The 18,660-nt window shown below is 35.7% G+C and overlaps 1 protein-coding gene and 1 non-coding gene across 2 annotated transcripts; one reads left to right on the top strand and one right to left on the bottom strand.

The window, feature by feature from the left end:
- The first annotated feature begins 5,094 nt into the window (after window positions 1-5,094).
- TRNAH-GUG (transfer RNA histidin (anticodon GUG)) lies at window positions 5,095-5,166 on the top strand. The gene has a single exon. It is a non-coding gene; the product is annotated as a tRNA-His (tRNA).
- Window positions 5,167-13,193: 8,027 nt separating this feature from the next.
- On the bottom strand, window positions 13,194-14,653 carry LOC114295554 (uncharacterized). Its single transcript, XM_028239818.2, has 3 exons — window positions 14,132-14,653; window positions 13,821-13,983; window positions 13,194-13,733 (listed from the first exon to the last, which is right to left on the bottom strand). Exons 1-3 carry the CDS (start codon window positions 14,414-14,416, stop codon window positions 13,474-13,476), a joined length of 708 nt encoding a protein of 235 aa, XP_028095619.2. The 5' UTR covers window positions 14,417-14,653; the 3' UTR covers window positions 13,194-13,473.
- Window positions 14,654-18,660: the final 4,007 nt, after the last annotated feature.

The raw sequence follows: 18,660 nt of genomic DNA, 5'->3' as shown, positions 1-18,660 counted from the left end.
GTTTGAGGCTTTAAACCCTAAATGAATGGATTGTTCAAGCATCTGTCCATCCGGTGATACTAGCATTACTCCTGCTCCCACTCCTTGTCAGTTTGAACTTCTGTCAACAAACAAGCTGAAGGAGTCGCCGACGTAAATACTGCAGGACTTGAGCTTCTCTCATTTCCTCTATTTGGCTATCCCCAATTAGGTTTCTCCTTGTTCACCTGGACATTGCATACCTCGGCTCAACGGAGCCCGATGTATGATGGCGCCTAGTGTGTACTCGGCCATGAAGTCGGCCAAAACTTGGCCTTTGATTGCTGTTCTGGGTCTGAATTCTAGGTCATATTGGCTTAACACCACTGCCCATCTGGCTATCTGGCTATCCTACATGCCAGATCTCCTTACTGTAACAGGGACTTCAAAGGATGCTCAGTTAACACCACAATCTTGTGAGCTTGAAAGTAATGATTCAACTTTTTGGAGGCCATTACCAAAGCCAGTGTTAGCTTTTCCAAAGGTAGATATCTGGTCTCTGCATCTGCTATGGTTTTACTCACACAGTAAACTGCCATTTGTTCTCCTTTTTCTTCTCTGATTACCACTGTATTTGCTGCATGTTTTGAAACCGCCAAGTATAAGAACAACTCCTTTCCAGGTACTGAATTTGAGAGAACTGGAGCTCTGGTCAAATACTTCTTCAAGTCGGCCAAGGCGACTTCGTACTCTTTTGTTTATAAGAAGTCTGTGGCTTTCTTCATTAAGCTGAAGAAAGGTTTACATTTGTCAGAGCTCCAGCTTATGAATCTATTCAGGGCTGCAGCCCTTCCAATCAACATCTGCACTTGCTTTGCCGATGTTGGGCTCTTTAATTCTAAGATGGCTTTGATCTGATCCGGGCTAGCCTCAATGCCCCTTCTGGTAACCAAGTATCCTAAGAACTTACCAAACCCAACTCCAAATGCGCATTTCGATGCATTGAGTCGGAGCCGATATGTTCTAAGGATGTCAAAAATTGCCTTTAAGTCTTTCAGATGATCCTCAGGTTCCTTGGTCTTCACGACCATGTCATCTATGTATATCACCACTGTTTTGCCTATCAAATGTTTGAACATCTTAGTCACCAATCTCTGGTAAGTTGCTCCTACATTTTTTAACCCAAAAGGCATCACTTTATAGCAATACAACCTTTTTGGAGTGATAAATGTAGTCTTCTCCTCATCTGGGGGGCATATGGCTATCTGATGGTACCCCATGTAGGCGTCTAGGAAGCTTATCCTTCCATGTCCTGAAGTGGCATCCATCAATTGATCAATCTTGGGTAGTGGAAAACTGTCTTTGGGACAAGCCTTGTTCAGGCTGGTGAAGTCCACGCAAACCCTCCACTTCTCATTCTTTTCCTTCACTACAACCGTGTTTGATAACCGTGTCTTGTAATTTACCTCTCGTATGGTTCTGGCTTCCAGAAGTTTATCCACATCCTCTTCTACTGCCTCAACATGCATCAACGTTGGCCTTCTTGCTCGCTGGATGATAGGTTTAGCCGACCTGTCCACATTCAACTTATGACAAGTGATCTCGGGGTCAATGCCAGGCATTTCGTACGGTGTCCAAGCAAACAACTCAAGGTTTGCTCTCAAGAATGCTTCTAATTCCTTTTTCTCCTCCCCAGCCAAGCCTGAGCCGAGAAGGAAGAATCGCTCTTCATCTCCTTGTTGGACCAAGACCTTCTTCAAGGCTTCCTCACTTTTCTCGGCTGGTTCTTTGTCGATGTCCTCAAGGACCTCCATGTCTTCATCTTCAATCTCTGCTGCTTCTGCTTCTTGTATGTTTTAGGTGGATTTTATTGCTGCCATGGAGCAATTCTTTGTCTGCACTTGATCCTCTCTGACTTTCTCAATTCCCTGTTCTGTTGGGAATCCCAACAACTGGTGTAATGTTGAGGGAACAACCCCCATTGCATGCAGTCATGGCCTTCATAGAATAGCATTGTAAGGGGAGGGGGTGTCAATTATTATGAATTTTCTTTTCATTTTTTTGGTGCCAGCCGGCACGTCCAAACTTGTTGTTTCCAGGGGCCATGTTTGCGTTCCGTTGAACCTGACCATTGGGCCATTGGACTGCTGCAGATCATCTTGGTGAAGGCCAAGCTCATTGTAACACCTGACATACATGAAGTCACAAGAGTTGCCCTGGTCAATTAAGATGCACTTCACTTTGTATTCTCCAATCTAGAGAGATATTACAAAGGCATCGTTGTGTGGATGCTGCACCATCTCTAGGTTGTCTTCAGTAAAAGACACCACTGGTCCCTAGCACTCGTTTGCCCTAGGTCTTTTCTGCCGGACCTGGTACACATGTTGCAAGTGTTTTACCTTTTAAGTCTCCCCACGTATTTCGTTCTCATTGACCTTCGAGTGAATCACATTGATCACTCGAGGTCCGTCTATCTGTGGTTGTGGTGTTGGAAGAGGCGGTGCTGCTGGTGCCTGAGGCAGTCCTGCTTGCTATTCCCTTGTCCTGGCCTCGTCTACAAGGTCCTTTAAATGACCTTGTCTTACTAGGTCTTCCAGATGTTCCTTCAGGGCTCTGCACCCTTGAGTCAGATGCCCATCCTCATTATGGTAGGCACAGTGTTTCCCCAGACTTCTTCTCATAAATTCACTAGGAAGCTTCACTGGTGTTCTGTAATAGGGCTGATTTTGGATTTTCTCCAAGACTTTGTAAACCGAGATTCGGAATACGGTTGTGACTGCCTGCGCAGCCCTTAATCCTGTCTCTGACTTGTTGTACCCAGTGTTACCTCGGCCTCGCTTCAGCGAGCCGTTTCTCTTCTCTTGTTTCGACGCCTTTGTCCCTGGCGTGTCTTTTTCGGCCCTCGCATACTTCTCAATTTTGGCCATCAGTTCCTCTTTTGGTAGTGTCTTTGCCAATGATTTTCGAAGCAAGCAACCATCTTTTAGGCCGTTCTTGAAAGACATGACCACCACCTCTTGGTTGCATCTTGGTATTCGGTTGAACACCTTATAATACCTCTTGGCGTAGGCCCTAAGACTTTCATCCTTGCCAATTCTCAGAGCCATCAGGGAGTCCGCCCTCAATGGTTGTAGTTTGTTCGTCACAAACCTGGCCACGAACATCTCGGTCAGGCCTTTCCAGCTTTTCACAGTTCTTTTCAGCAACTTGTGAAAGCAGTCTGATGCGATTTCCCCAAAGGATGAGGGGAACACCTTGCAGAGCAACGGCATGTTCCCGGTGTATAATGCCATTGAGTTCAAGTACAAGCCGACGTGAAAATTCGGGTCAGACTTACCGTCGTATATCTGGAATCTCGGCATGTGAAACCTCTTCGGGGATTCGAATTTGTCCAATTCTACTGAGAATGGTGTTCTCGGCTTGACCGGAGAGGTTACCTCGGCATCTTGTCGCTTCCTATGGAGGTAATCCCTCAGATCCTCCTTGGTCCGTCCAGGAGCTCGGTTATCAACGGATTTTAGCCTCTTTGGTGCGCTACTCCCGGTGTCATTGTGAGTCCTTTTGGACCTCCTCCCATTGGTTGGTCGAAACAGAGCTCCTTCTCTTGAACATGCCGATGTTCTTTGGTGCAGGTTTCTTTGGTTCGACGTGTCTTCTGGGACTCTCCTCTCATTGATTCTCCATACCCGACCTCCCTTGAAGGCCGGTGAGAATGTTCCTTGGTCCTGTCGTGCCGAGGGACCACAAGGATTGTTTTATGCCTCCCTTTCTAGGCATCTTTCTTGGCCGCTGGAATCAGCGTGTCTTGTAACGGGAACGGTGGCTGCATGACGTTGTTCTGCATCATGAAATTGACGACCGATTGCAAGTCTGCCAATTTGTCCGCCGTTCCCTTCATCTCTCTGTCCCTCTACAGGCATTTATCTTTCCATACATGGAGGCCGTTCTCGTTGTAATACCCGCCTCGGTCTGCCTTCTTTGGTACGTCGTCTTCCTGGCCGACGTCCTTCTCTTCGGGAATCTGATCCCGAGTTTCTTCGTTGCAGTCATCCTCCTTCACGTTAGGGTTAGTGTGCTTACTACTCCCAGCAGGGATGTCTTCTCCAACCTTTTCTCTCTGTCTGTCGTTGGCCATCTATTCTCCTTTCGTTCCCACAGACGGCGCCAAATTGTGTGTGTCAATTTCCGACCACACTGCCAAACAGGTACTCAGCTGGAGAACACCGGCAGAATAGATTAAGTTCGAACAACTTGTCACAGAAAGATAAGATTCCGGCGATGGTTCGTCCACCCGGGGGCACTCCGACGATCAAGTTAGTTATCTCTCAAAGATAGCAAAAGTGCTTAACTAACCATTCAGAATACCAAAAGCACACCTTAGACCCACGAGGGTGCCTTACTTTTATAACTAACACTGACTTGATCCCTGTAGAAGCTTAGCTTCAATGGATTCTGGCTCAATGCCTATACGGGACTCTCAAATAGATAAAGATAAACTCCCTAAGAGTTTTATCATTATCCAGGTTGAAGTCCTTTCTTATTCTAGGACTCTTGTAACCTATTCGCTCATTTCGGATTCCGGTATCTCCGCAGATAATCTCGGCCTAGCTGAGATCATCTTGGCGTCATGACCAAGACACGTGGCACCTTGGCTAGAACTTCGGTGCCACCTTGGTTACGTGTTGTCATTCAAAAAATATGTCCCCACACTATGTCATAGTCAATTTCAAAAGATTAATTATATAGTTTTTGATTTATATAACTTGCATTTTGTCTTTGTAAATGGAAAATGAAGAAAAGATAAGAGAAAAAAAAGAAAAGAAAGATCATGAAGGATAAGATGGCCTTAAATAAAATTGCTTATTAAATCTCAAGTCAAGTCAGGAGTAGTTAATTGTGATGATTTTTTTTTTTTTTTTTTTTAAGATCGGAATTGCGATGAATTAAAGATACCAAAAGCATTTTTATTTTTATTCCAAGAGTGTTTGCAGTTTCTTCTGATTAATCCCTTTGTAGTAAAAATTTGTAAGATTTCTCGCAATTTACAAGATTCCTTCAATATAAGGTTGGTTTAAATATGAATCAAGAGAAATAATTTCATAAAAATAAAAACAATGAGAGCGACTTAGGTATCTAGTGGCTGTAGTTTAGTGGTGAGAATTCCACGTTGTGGCCGTGGAGACCTGGGCTCGAATCCCAGCAGCCACATGCATCACCATTTTTAATCTATAATTCTTCATTGTGGGCCTGGCCCGTTATGTGTTCTCCAAATTCTAATTCGATATTATTCACTTTCGGTCTACTGCCCACTGAGTTCTTTTTTGGTAAACTGCCCTCATAATAGTTGAATTTAATTCTCATCAAATTTTATTAAAAATAAATTATAATATAATTATTGCTAAAAATAATTTTTTGTGACGTTTTTTTACATATATCGTTAAAAATTAATAATTAGTGACTTTTTTTGTCACGAATTTTATAAATTGTCACTAATACTAACAATTAATGATGTTTTTCTTTTTTTGTCACGAATTTTATAAATTGTCACTAAAACTGACAATTAGTGATGTTTTTCTGTGACGAATTTTTCCAATTATTGCTAAAAGTTAAAAATTAGTGATTTTTTTTGTGACAATTTTTTTAAACTGTTGCTAAAATTTGTAATTAGTGACATTTTTTTGTGACAATTTTTAAAATATCGCTAAAAAATTAAAAATTAGTAACGTTTATTAATAGTGTATGATAAAAAATGTTATTAATTATTATATGATATATTAGATAATAAATTCACTTAGTAACACCTGTATATAAGTCTCCCTTATTTTTTTAATTGTATGGTGAAAGAATAAGGTTTTTGTGTGGTTATTTTTCATTTATTATAAAGAAAAAGTTTACGAACATACAAACCAATAACAAAACTATACCCAAATAATAATTTTATGAAATACCAAAATAATATTTTAATTTAAAATTAACCTATCGTGTTAACCAATTGATAAAAATTGTAGAAACCTATCGAGTTTGCAAATTATATGCATCAAATTTGAATTGTCTTGAGAAGATATAGAATAATCTATACCAGCATGGTGGAGAGGGTGTTTAGGACTGAAGGACATGAAAATAAGAATAAAGGATCCCATGCACAAGATTTAGAATTTGTAGTAGTTATCCAAAATATCACAAATAATTAATTGAATAATAATTTACAAACAATTTTTTTGTAAGTATAGCGGTTGTTTTGGTTTGAATGGAAACAATCACAAAAAGTATTATACAATTTTTAAAAAAACATATATAACAATTTTTTTTTTTTTTTTTTTTTTTAAGAATTTACAATGGCCGAAATTCATTAATTATATGGCTCCAATAAAGATTTTAAATATAAACCTTAAATCTAACATTTTCGGTAGTTTTCTGGTTAATTTTTGTTGGAATAATTTTCTGTGTAAAAAATAAATTGAAACAAATCAAACAAATAAAAAATAAATTACTTACCTAATTTATTTTACCGAACCAAATAAATAATTAAAATATTAAGTCGAGTGTGTGACACTCAGTCTTTAAGATAGATTCGTCTCGTTACAGTCCTTATGGAAAAATAGCGTTTATTTCCCAGGATACAATAATGTTCACAAATTGTAGTAACACTCCAAACAATTTATACGGCGAACAAAAAACCTTGTGTTCTATACTCTCTTTAATTTCCTTAAAAAACTAATATGAAGATAATTTATGCAAAGGAGCAAAACAAGACAACAAAATGAAATTTTTAGATTATATTCGGATGTGCAAACTGCTCGAATAGGGTTGGTATTTATAAGCAAATTGACAGACCCGAACAGGTCTGAATTCAAACCGAACAGATGTAGATTCAAATGAACAAGTGTAGTTAAAAAATATGGACAAATAACTGTAACAGTTTCTATCTGTTGGAAACTGTAGTAGTTAAAAAACTGTCTGGAAGAATTGAATTTGTTCGGCAGTTTCTGGGACTGAAGGAGGCTCAATTTTTGGACAAAAAATTTGAATTCAAATAAATTTTGTCCAAAAAATTAATGTTAGAGCCGACCCGACCCATAACCCACACCTGTGCCCAGCTCGGCATGCGTGCGTGTGGTGGTTTGAGCCAAGGTTCCATTTGTTCATAACTCCTCCCTTCTACAAACTTGGGGTGCCCCTTTGGGTCCAACCCAAGTGTTGCTAATTAGAGCTTATATACCTACTCAAGCTCTCTTAAAGTTTCAATGTGAGACAACCCATTTCAAGGAAATCTACATTTAATTATTTAAATGTCTATTCCACGAACCCGAAAATGATGTCAAGCTCCCATTTACTCATAAATGGTTTTGATGAACCGTTTTCACCGTGTGACTTGCCATGTGGCAAGAAACACGTCATCTCTTTGGATCCACCCCAAAAAACGTTTGGGACCCACTCTATTTTGGGTTCAAAGTTGGCTCAAAATAAGCCTATAAAACCAAAATTTTCAACAATCCCCCATATGAATGGAATTTGACGGAGAGAAAATGCAACAACATGATCTAATTTCAGAGAGTACAAAAATTAGAAATATTCTGCAAAGGATAGGTAACTTTTGGCTTTGAACCTTTCCTTGTGAGACACTATCGGATTTACTAGCTAACCAGTAAACATGATTTCTTGAACTGTTTAGTTGTTTGTGTAAACCAAGACAATAGAACTCACACAGTATATTACAAGACACAGTTTAGTTCTCATTATTGCGTTCATTTTGGCCCTGAACAACCTGGTCTCTCATGAGTGCTCTAGAGAATTGTAGCTCTTTACAAAACTCATAGAACCGGCCCAGTTCACACTCACATAGGTGATTCTTATGAAAAGTATCCTGCCATACATAAGAGTCATTAAAAATATTACTTAACCTAAAACGCTGCAGACATCACTATTTCATCATAGACATGGGTAGGAGTTTGACTCCCTAGTGATCCTTCTGAGTCATACACCACTCGGTTATCCCTTTGAACCTAGATCTTGGGATCTCCAGCCAATTAAGTTGGGTTGCCATTGTGGTAACTCTTATTTAATAGGCTTAAATCCCATTCCCCTTGATGAATTTTTAACAAACTCTCTTGTTAACCCTTTGGTTAGTGGATTCGCTATGTTGTCTTTCGACTTCACATATTTAATGAAATTAATTCCATTAGAGAGTAGTTGTCTCACGGTGTTATGTCGACGACGAATGTGTCATGACTTACTGTTATACATATAACTCTGTGTTCTACCAATTGCTGATTGACTATCACAATGTATGCATATAGCAGGCATTGGTTTTGGTCACATTGGAATATCTTCAAGGAAGTGGGGAAACCATTATACCTCTTCCCCTGTTTTATCTACAACTATGAATTTTGATTCCATAGTAGACCTAGCAATGCAAGTCTGTTTGGAGGATTTTCAAGATACAGTTGCACCACCAAGAGTAAAGACATACCCACTGGTGGACTTTGAGTCTCTAGTATCCAATATCCAATTTGCATCACAATACCCTTCAAGTACTACTAGATATCTAGTATAATTTAGTCTAATGTTACGAGTAAATCGAAGCTATCTTAGAACCCTTATAATTGCTTTCCAGTGTTCTACTCCTGGGTTACTCGTATATCTACTTAATTTATTTACTGCATAAGCTATATCCGGGCGAGTGTAGTTCATTAAGTACATTAAGTTTCCAATAATTTGGGCATACTCTAATTGAGAAATACTTTCCTGTACATTCTTAGAAAGAAACAAATTAACATCCACAAGTGTTCTAGCAAGATGATCATCATCTTTGCTGAATTTGTTAAATATTTTCTCAATGTAATGAGATTGTGACAAAGCATAACTTTTTGATATTTTGGTAATTTTCATACCAAGAATTACATCAGCAATGCCCATGTCCTCATGTCAAAATGTTTATTCAACATTTTCTTGGTAGTTTTAATCATGTCATTATTCCTACCTATGATGAGCATATCATCCACATAAAGCACTACAACAAAATGGTTCTTTAATGACAAAATCACTTCGTCTCCAATAGTGAAATTTTCGTCACCAAATTGATCCGTGACGAAATAATTTCGTCACCACGTTCGTCATCAATTCGTCGCCACTAAAAGTACTTGATGACGAAAATTTATTTTGTCACCTATTATTGGTATTTGGTGACGAAATATTTCGTCACAAAATGTTAAATATTTTGTCACCTATAACGTCCATTTCGTCATTAGAATTAAATAAAATTTTATCATATTTGTTTTGGGTGACAAAATATTTCGTCATTAAAAATAGTGATAGAATTTTTAGTGACAAAAATATTGTCACCAAAAGATGGAAAAAAAAGGCCCTTCAATGATGAAAACTTTTGTCAATAAATATTTTAATTTAGTGATGAAATAGTTAATATGTGGGACGAAATTATTTGTTGGGATTAGAAAGTTTTAGTGTCAATTTTTTTTTGTCGCCAATAATAAATAAATTTTAAAAATTGGGGAGGGGAAGGGTTGTATTTGCAATTTATATATATATTTTTTCAATAAACAATACCTGTACATTTTAATAATCTATTAAATAAAATATCTAATACAAATCAATATAAAATTAAACTGTTCATTATTATAAAACAACCCAAGCAAAATACATGTCTCATAGTATCAAGAAATTAATATATAACATCCAAACTATAACATCTATTCTAGTAAAATAAAAAACTACAACACAATTAAAATAACTTGTAAATTTTAATAACTTGCAGAATATAATATCCATTACAAATCATTACAAAAATCTGTTCATTTGGTAATATCAACAAAAACCTGTTCATTTTAATCTATTCAATAAAATATCAACAAAAAGATAAGATCCATCACAATATAATCATAACCCACAACAACATAGTCAAAATACATGTTTGGTAATATTAACAAAAAGTACAACTACACTGTGATGGATGTGTCTGGTAATATCAACAAAAAAAACTCTTGCTATGCAGGTTACCAAATTCGTTCATCTAAAACGACAACAACAACAAAAGGTTAAGGTAACTATTCACTAAATATGTTAATATGCAACCTAGAAGAGAAAAAATAAAAATTTCAAAGTAAATTTTAAACTAAATTTTACTGTGCTTATTCCGTAAATTTTTACAACTTACATTAGTTCCTCCTAAGGTGTTCATGATATTTCTCGGCCTTTTAACGACTATTTCAAGATTTTACTCCATAACGGCCTATTTTCAAGCCTAAATGTTTTCCAACTGAGAGTCCTATGATTGTTCTGTAAGTTTTCACAACTTATGTTGATCCCTCCCAAAGTGTTCATGATAGTTTGTGATTATCTCAAGGTGTTTGTGATGTTTTTTGGGCCTTTAGATGCATATTTCACTATTTTCTCGGGACCTTGTGCCTAAATGTCAAAAGTAGTTTTTTATTCTACCCTAGTTGAAGAAGAAATGTTCTACTAAATTAACATATAAACATAATATACTAACCAAGAAGCTTGTCCATCAGAATCTGAACTTTCCCCACTCTCAAAATTTCACGTGATACCTTTTTTGCGTCAAACACTATGATACTTTGTATCTTCTTGCTTTGTTTCTTCTCTGACTTTTGAAACCTTGCAATTTGTTCATTTTGCTGTGCTATTTGCATCTCAAGGCATTGAACATAGTCACTATTTTTAGCAGGTGCAACAATAGTCTTCATAGAAGAAGAAGGTCTCAAGCCGAGTCCTTTCACATAACCTGACCTTGGCTTGAGCACCTTGATTGACAACTCCTCTGGGCTTAAAGGGATTACACTAGTCTGTGAGAGGTGTTCTGCTTGCGTCTGTATCATGTTGTCTTGTTAATTTAAAATAAATCGAACAATTATTAGTTATTTTACCCTACAAAGCAAATAAATAATTTTATCAAAATTAATATGCATTGCCTTGTACATATATAATTAGCTTGGCTCTCCGATGAAATCCATTCATGCGTGTTCGAATTATAGTGGATGGACTTGTAAAATTCTACCAACTCAGGCACTTCTCAATTTGCAATTATCTGATTCATTTGTTTTTGAATGTTATTTCAAATATTGAAATAACAAAGCCTACTAATCCGATAAAATAAAATAACAGAACACACCGAGCTGTGCACCCTGATCGGGATTGATTTTGATCCACATCTATGTTTTGTTTTCATTTGCATCCTATTATTCACATTAGTTAGTGATTGTTCCTACACGATTGAAACACTAATAAACACAACAAAACTTAATATTAGTAAGAAGAAAATTAATTTTTGACAATTAAAATAAAACATTATACCATGAATTTTTTACTATTCCACTTCTTGTCAATTAGAGATGTCCATTGATTAAGAGTAACAATTCTAGGTGGGTAGCTTCTCGCGTACTCCTCCCTTCTTACATCCTTAAGTTGCTTGTATTGTTTAGGTGAAGCTACTCAATTGCCGACCAAACTGTGTGTTTAAAGTCCTTGCTACATCACTCGGATTGCCTTGTAGATCAAACTGATCCAGCAAAATAAAATCATTTTTTTTATAAGTTCCTCGTTTGGAAACATGCTAATTTAGTAACTTTTTGGCTATTGAGCTAAAATATGAGCTAAAAAAAACTAGTATGTTTGGGATGACTTTTTGACTTTTTACTAAAAGATGTGCAAAAAGTAGAGAGAAAAGAGAATCTTTGACTTTTTGATATGTGTTGTTAGCTTTTTTGGCTAAAAAAGCTACTTGCCAAACGAGGAAATAACCTAAATTTTGTTCACATACACAATTGGACGTAGCAGCAACCAACTGTGATATATACATTTTATTTTGTTGGCTTCACTAGTTATGTTAGAATTTCATGGAAGCTCTCAAATCTAATTTCACACTGACGAGAAATTCTATATTTAGATGTTCATTTTATTTTATTTTAGTTTATTTTCCTATAAATGTGAAATTTCTCTTTCATTGCTAAGAACAACCAACTCAGTAATTAAATTTCCAAGCACCTCTGTTAACAAAACCAATCCTATATTTGCTAAGAAACCCACAATTATATAAATATTCTGGTTATGAAAGCAAAAATCATCCCAGTAACAACTTGCAAGTTGAAAGCCTAGAGAACATATTAGCTAACCCTAAACTTTGTAACGCTGTCGAACTTTCAACAAAACAGAGGACACTGCAACATTCAAGCAATAGTTGTTTTTTCCAGTACTAGTATAGTTTCAAATACTCTTTTTGTGCTATTTTTGATTCAATGGCAGTTTACTGTTTTATGGTATATATAATAAGTAAACATGGTAGTCAATAAAAGAGTTGAGGAACCATTTGTTCAACATGGTTTCAATTCAACTAAGATCATTTACATAAACTATAGGATACTATTACTAACCAGAAAGAGCCACACCCAAAAAGAGCAGAAAAGAGCAATGTGTAGAACACCAAACAATTTCAGTCATAGAAAGAAAAAAGAGTGCAGAGTTATACAATGCGAGCAAGATAAGTCAAAAATAAAATTGGTCAAGTCTCAATGTATGACATGAAGGTGGTAGGATACAATGAAAAATATCCATCAGGCTTGAGGAATGTCACCCTCTGGCCACCATTAACAATGACCTTAACGTTGGATAGTTTTCCAGGAAGTCCAAATCCCTTTGCACCAAGACTTACTAAACAAAATGATTAATGATCAGGAGAAGTTAGTAAGCATGAGAAAAGACATTTTGATCCCAGAGAGCAATTTTCTTATTTAAAAAAATAATATCAATCTTGGTAAAATGCAGCAGTCTTATCAGTTGACAGAAAATGAGGTTGCCTACTACATCACACAACTCATTAAGTGAAAAGTGGCCCATCAAACATGCTAGAGTTACTGCCCCCTGTTTTAGCTAATTCATCTGTTTCTGAATTGGACAATTTAGGCACCCTTGCTTCAGCTAACCACGGATCTCTGCCTCTTTCCTCCATCTATTCTAATTAAATCAAATACCCTCTGCTGTCTGTCACTTTCCTGAAGCCAATATAATGACCTCCATCTATTCATAGCTATTGTTTCCATGATTTGATTAGTACTAACAAGAATACTTCCCTGTTTATTTGTTGGTATCACTAGTTATATTAGTGTTTACTAATATATGCATCACTAGTTAAATTTTTAGATTTTCTATTGTGTTTCACTACGCAAGGATGCAAACTGGAATACATAGTTATAGTGGCACTCTTACTAATCGTTAAATTCTTTCCAAAACTAGAAGTCTTTGATATGCTACCATGTAATATCTTGTTTAGCAGCAAGTTCTTGTAATCACCCTAACAAAGAGAGTAGTTCTTTCACACAAGAAGCAAAAACTTGAGCATAACCAAGCAACAAACTGAAATAAACCCCTATGCTACACCATTTTTCTCTAATCCTTTCCATCTATCACCTCAATTTCAGTTTCAAAAAATATAGAAGGCAATAGTGAAGGGTTTTTCAATTTCAATTTTCATGTGTCATGCCTCTTTTACTTGACAATAATTACCTCCAAGCGTTGGATCATCGGCTTCTTATCAGCATCGTGAACCTTCTTCCACCTAAGAATGCTCAAGTCTGGTAATTGCGTTCGAACCTCTACGCCAATCTTGGAGGCCAACTTAGAGGCTTGATCTCCTACCGGCGCACAGAACTGTTCAGGTACAGGAACCAACATCTTTCTATCTTTCTCGACAATGCGTTGGGTTTGTATGCCGCGTGTTGGACCACGACCACGTCTGTCATGTGATGCTGTAAGGACATAATATTAATTGAGTTAGTAAGTAAACAAATGCAAGTTAGACCTTAAATTGAATATAAACAACTTTGCAAACTTACCTACACTACTAGATGCAGTCACCTTATGCTCAGGTTGCACATTATGAGGTGGTAAGGGTTGGGTACCAATCTCTTGACCTGGGGGATCCATCCCTTCTTCTGGGGTGGGAGTTAATGGCCCTGAATGAGACTGTAAACGAAACCCCGGTGGCATCTCTTGTTCCTGAAATAACATAATCAAATAGTAAAGAAGATATTTAACACAGTTAAAATATATTTTAAAAAATATATGATGTTTAAGATATATGAAAAAGATATTTAAATAGTAAAAGGCATGTTCACACACAAATATAAAATAATGTATATAATACCTTGCGGTAAAAGGAACCCAATGACTCATTATCGCTATCGTTCTCATTCTCTGACGGTTTATACTCATCATCATCATCTACCTCAACCCTAATTCCCTTTTCCTTTGCATTTGCACATTTGGGCTGAACCACACTCATCAAAGAATTTGTGATATTCTTCACTCCAAGATTGTTCATTATGTCATAGTTCTTCTTGATTCGCTTATTTCTTTGTTTCTCATATTCTGTTAGCTTCTTAGTTCTCAAATCACCTGGTTTCAACCATTGTCTTTTTCCTTTGACCATTTTCTACAACTATATAACATAATTCAACTTTAATTGGAAAATATAGACAATATAATTATGCACCATTAAATAAAAGAAGAAAAACATAATCCCAAAATATCTAAAACACTTTAATTGAAAAGTACTTTACGTACGCTTGTTATACCAAAATAGACCCTCTTCTAAAAAAAGTCATCCAAAGTTCCAAACTAAATAGATTACAAGTATAATACCAAATTCAGTATTAGCAGAGACTACAAGTATAATACCAAATTCAGGGCTTGTTTGGCATCTACTGTATAAGTCAAAAAGTCAAAAAGTTATTCTAAAATTTAAAAAGATATCACTATTCATAAAAAAAAAAATTAAAAAAATTAATTTTTTTCAACAAACGTATACACAGAATTGATGACCCGTGCAGCTGCTGTGTGGCAGTGGGGAAAACAAGAAATGATTGGGTGTGCTTTTTACACACACCGTCGTTCATTTCATGGGGGCTATCACGGGTCTCATTTTGACAATCTGAATCGTTCAATGTGTAGAAATCGTCAGGTACTATATATTTGCAAAAAATCACATTGATCAGATATCGATAACTATATGATCAAGTCAGTTATGTACAACTAATGGATGGTGTTATAATTTATGATTGAAAAATAAATAAATCTGATCAGATAGCTATCGATATCCGATTAACGTGATTTTTTATAGGTACATAGTGTTCGACGCATTACACACATTGAACGGTTCAGATTATTAAAATGGGACCCGTTATGACCCCCACGGGCCAAACAAAACGTCTAGTACAATGCCCAAAAATTAGCCAATAATTTCCTACTCCAATTCACGCACGCAGGTTGTACGGCTGGGCCCACTTCTCTCTAATCTTCTCTAACACACTTTTTTTTATACAATTTTTTAATACACATTTTTTCATAAAAAGTCAAAAAGTTAACCCAAACCTCCATATTTTTTTTTCAACTTTTTTAGTCCAAAAAGACAAAAAGTGTACTTTTTTAAGACACCCCAAACCAGCCCTCAGTATTATACTGAATTTGGTAAAGTCTCATGCTTCTAATTGTGGCATTTTATCAAACACCTAGTAGACCCATAATCAGAAGCATGAGACTTTACCGTGTGTAGAATCACCAACAATTCATTCACTTCAATGATTAAATTGGGTAGAATATGAATATCATAATCAGAATACATAACATGTTAATCATTCCATTTTCTATATTTTTTTCCCAAATTAAAATCATTCAAGTTGTTCATATAACCCTTTAAAGTAGAGAAGTTTTGGAGATGTTAGAAGTAATGAATGGAATGACTTTAATCTCAACTTAACAATGAATTCTGTACCCATATCCTATTTTCTAGATTTTTTTGTATCGCCATATCCGAATTGTATTGTATTCATATCCATGCTTCATAGTGCATAACCCATTTGAATTGCATCAAAGTAGTTTCTAGAAAACCAATTGTGGCTCTATGTTTTCTAATAAAATTCTTACTTGTAAACAACAAATATGGAATACCGATTGCATGATTTGCATCTTAAAAGATGCTTGATAACAAATTTGATACTGCCATCACACTCTAAGTGAGCAAAGCAATAATTTGAAAGAAAAGATTGGAGATATGGAAGAAAGGTAACACGTGAACTTGTAAGTTCTTTTGCTCGTTTTTGAAGAAGCTGTCTCTGGAGTGCTTGATTTTCCTCTGACATCCGAATCCTTCTAGACTGGATCTAAGATTGCACACGGGCTACAATTGGCATGCATCCTAAAGCATTCACAGTTTGGCGTTTGACAGTAGGCCCTCGTATTAATGATTTCAGCCTAACAAGCCCTCTCAAAGCATGCAATGCCCTCCTTGCCTGGAGACAACAAACCCACAACAGCAAATCAGTTGATAACATTCATCATTTCTCAAGTGACCCGATGCTAAAGTTACAAGGAAGAAAAATGAGGGGATAAAAAATTTGAAACACACTGCATAGTGCCAATATGAACAATTAATAATGTGTGTCCTCAAACAGCTAAAATTGTAGAAAACTATAATATAATAAACAAATTTATATATATGTAATTCAATAGAATTATATCATTTTAAATGCCCCTAATTGGTTAACGGCCTACATTTCAACCATACTACAACATATATAATCAAAACTACAAGTTTGACTATTCTGAAACTTCCTTTGTTCTTAGAACTCTTGGTCAATCTTAACTCAACTCAGTAAGCCTTTGTCCTAATTATTTGGGTCCATTTTCTCCAATTTTTTGATCTTTTCCTTAGAGATTATGCTTATCATTAATAAGTTATTTATGCAAGCCAAATCATTAATAAGCAAATTTTCAAAATAAAAAGGACACCCAAAACACGATACGCCCACTAAAACGGGGTCTGGGGAGGCAAAACATTGACTAGTACAAAAATGTCACTTGCAGTCATGCTCAAACCATGAGACTAACACAAGAGAGACAGAAAGTGATGAAATTATATAGTTGTTTTGGTTCTAAATGATAAATTCCGGACATTATTTTTCACAGCGTGTCATTAATACCAAAGAACAAACACAAACGCAAACACTTCATTCCATAAAGCTAGTCAACTCGAGCATGGCCTCATGGAGTCTGAAATACATAGTTATTTGGTAGCCTATATCTGAGAACAAGCTCAACAAAGCAATAAATAAAGATAAATCAAACAGAAAATGCTTGCAACCTCTTAAGATTGTAGAACTTTTGTTCTCAACCTTTCTGACCATAAAAAAGAAGCACTATGCCAACTAAATATTAGCTATTGGAATCAGAGAATGATAAAAGATCAATTACTTCACAAATACAAAACACAACCCCAAAAATTTTCATTAGGAATGGAAATTTTATTTTTCCTATGAGAATGTAATGCGATTCAAATGCAACATTTGAGCAATAAGAATTACATTTATAGACATTGGACATGCTTGCGCTCAAAGACGGAGTGAGGGTAGAGAATGAGAAACCCAGAGACCTGAACAGAGAGAGAGGGGTAGAGAAAGAGAAACAGAGACAAAAAATTGACCTGGAACTCACGGTGGTGCTGTAGCTTGATGTCGGTGTAGGATGAACTCACGGTGTGGAAGACGAACTGTCCTCACGATGGAGGATGAACTCACAGTGGTGGATGAACCGTCCTCACGGTGGAGTATGGACTCATGACGGTTCTCTGTTACAGCTTTGTGAAGGAACTATAGATAGATTAGGGCACAAAGTTCTAATCAAGGAGATAAAAAGTTATTTTGGACAGAAATTTTGATATTATTCAATTTAGGCGCTAAATCAAAAAAAATTTGGCACTTTAATTTTGGGTGTATGTAAAGACAGAGAAAAATATGAAAAAAAAATAAAAATAAATCATAATTCATAAATTGGGTAGTAATGTGAAAGTATTCCTACCAAAAAATAAATCTAGGTATTTTATGAAATTTTTTAGTCACCAAATTTGGAATTTATTGTAGTAAGAGAGAGATATGAAAGGAAAACTGATAAACACACACACCAAAAAAAAAAAAGAGGAAAAAATTAGTAGTCTATTTTTTTTCATTACAGTCCAATTTGTCAAAATTTTTCCTCCAAAATTAGTGACAAAATAATTTCCTCACTAAAATGTCTTAAAATATTAAAAATTATTAGTAAAGAAAATATATTTCTCACCAAATAATCTTAAAATATGTAAAATCAATTTTTTTTTATAAAAAAAATGTAAAATTATTGGTGACGAAAATATATTCATCACTAATAATTTTATAATTAGTGACAAATTTTTTTCTCACCAAAAGTTTTAAATTTTGGCGCCACAAAAAAAAAAAAAAATTAGTGGGAAAACCTTTGATGACGAAACATAATTTTTCTTCACCTAAAAAGAAGTATATATTGACGAAAGTAAATTTCGTCACCTATTATTTTTATTTGTTATATGTGATAAAATTTTATAATTCGTCACGAATTGTTCTTATTTAGAGACGAAATTTATTTTCTACAATACTTTTCGTCACCGTAGGTTACTTTTGTTGTAGTGAAGACATACTATAACATAACCGTTGCTAGTGTTTTTAATATAAATACATTTGTCACATTCATTAATTTTGAATCTATTTGACATCATTGCTTTATCAAATTTCTCATGCCATTGCTTTGGCGCTTGTTTTAAACCATATAATGATTTAACCAATTTACACACTTTATTTTCTTTTCTTTTCCTGGAACAGAAAATCCTTT

This window comes from Camellia sinensis, chromosome 14, assembly GCF_055761805.1.
Source record: "Camellia sinensis isolate YWXY chromosome 14, ASM5576180v1, whole genome shotgun sequence".
Lineage (NCBI taxonomy): Eukaryota > Viridiplantae > Streptophyta > Magnoliopsida > Ericales > Theaceae > Camellia > Camellia sinensis.
The sequence above is the reverse complement of the archived record's forward strand: the minus strand, read 5'-3'. Positions and strand labels throughout refer to the sequence as shown.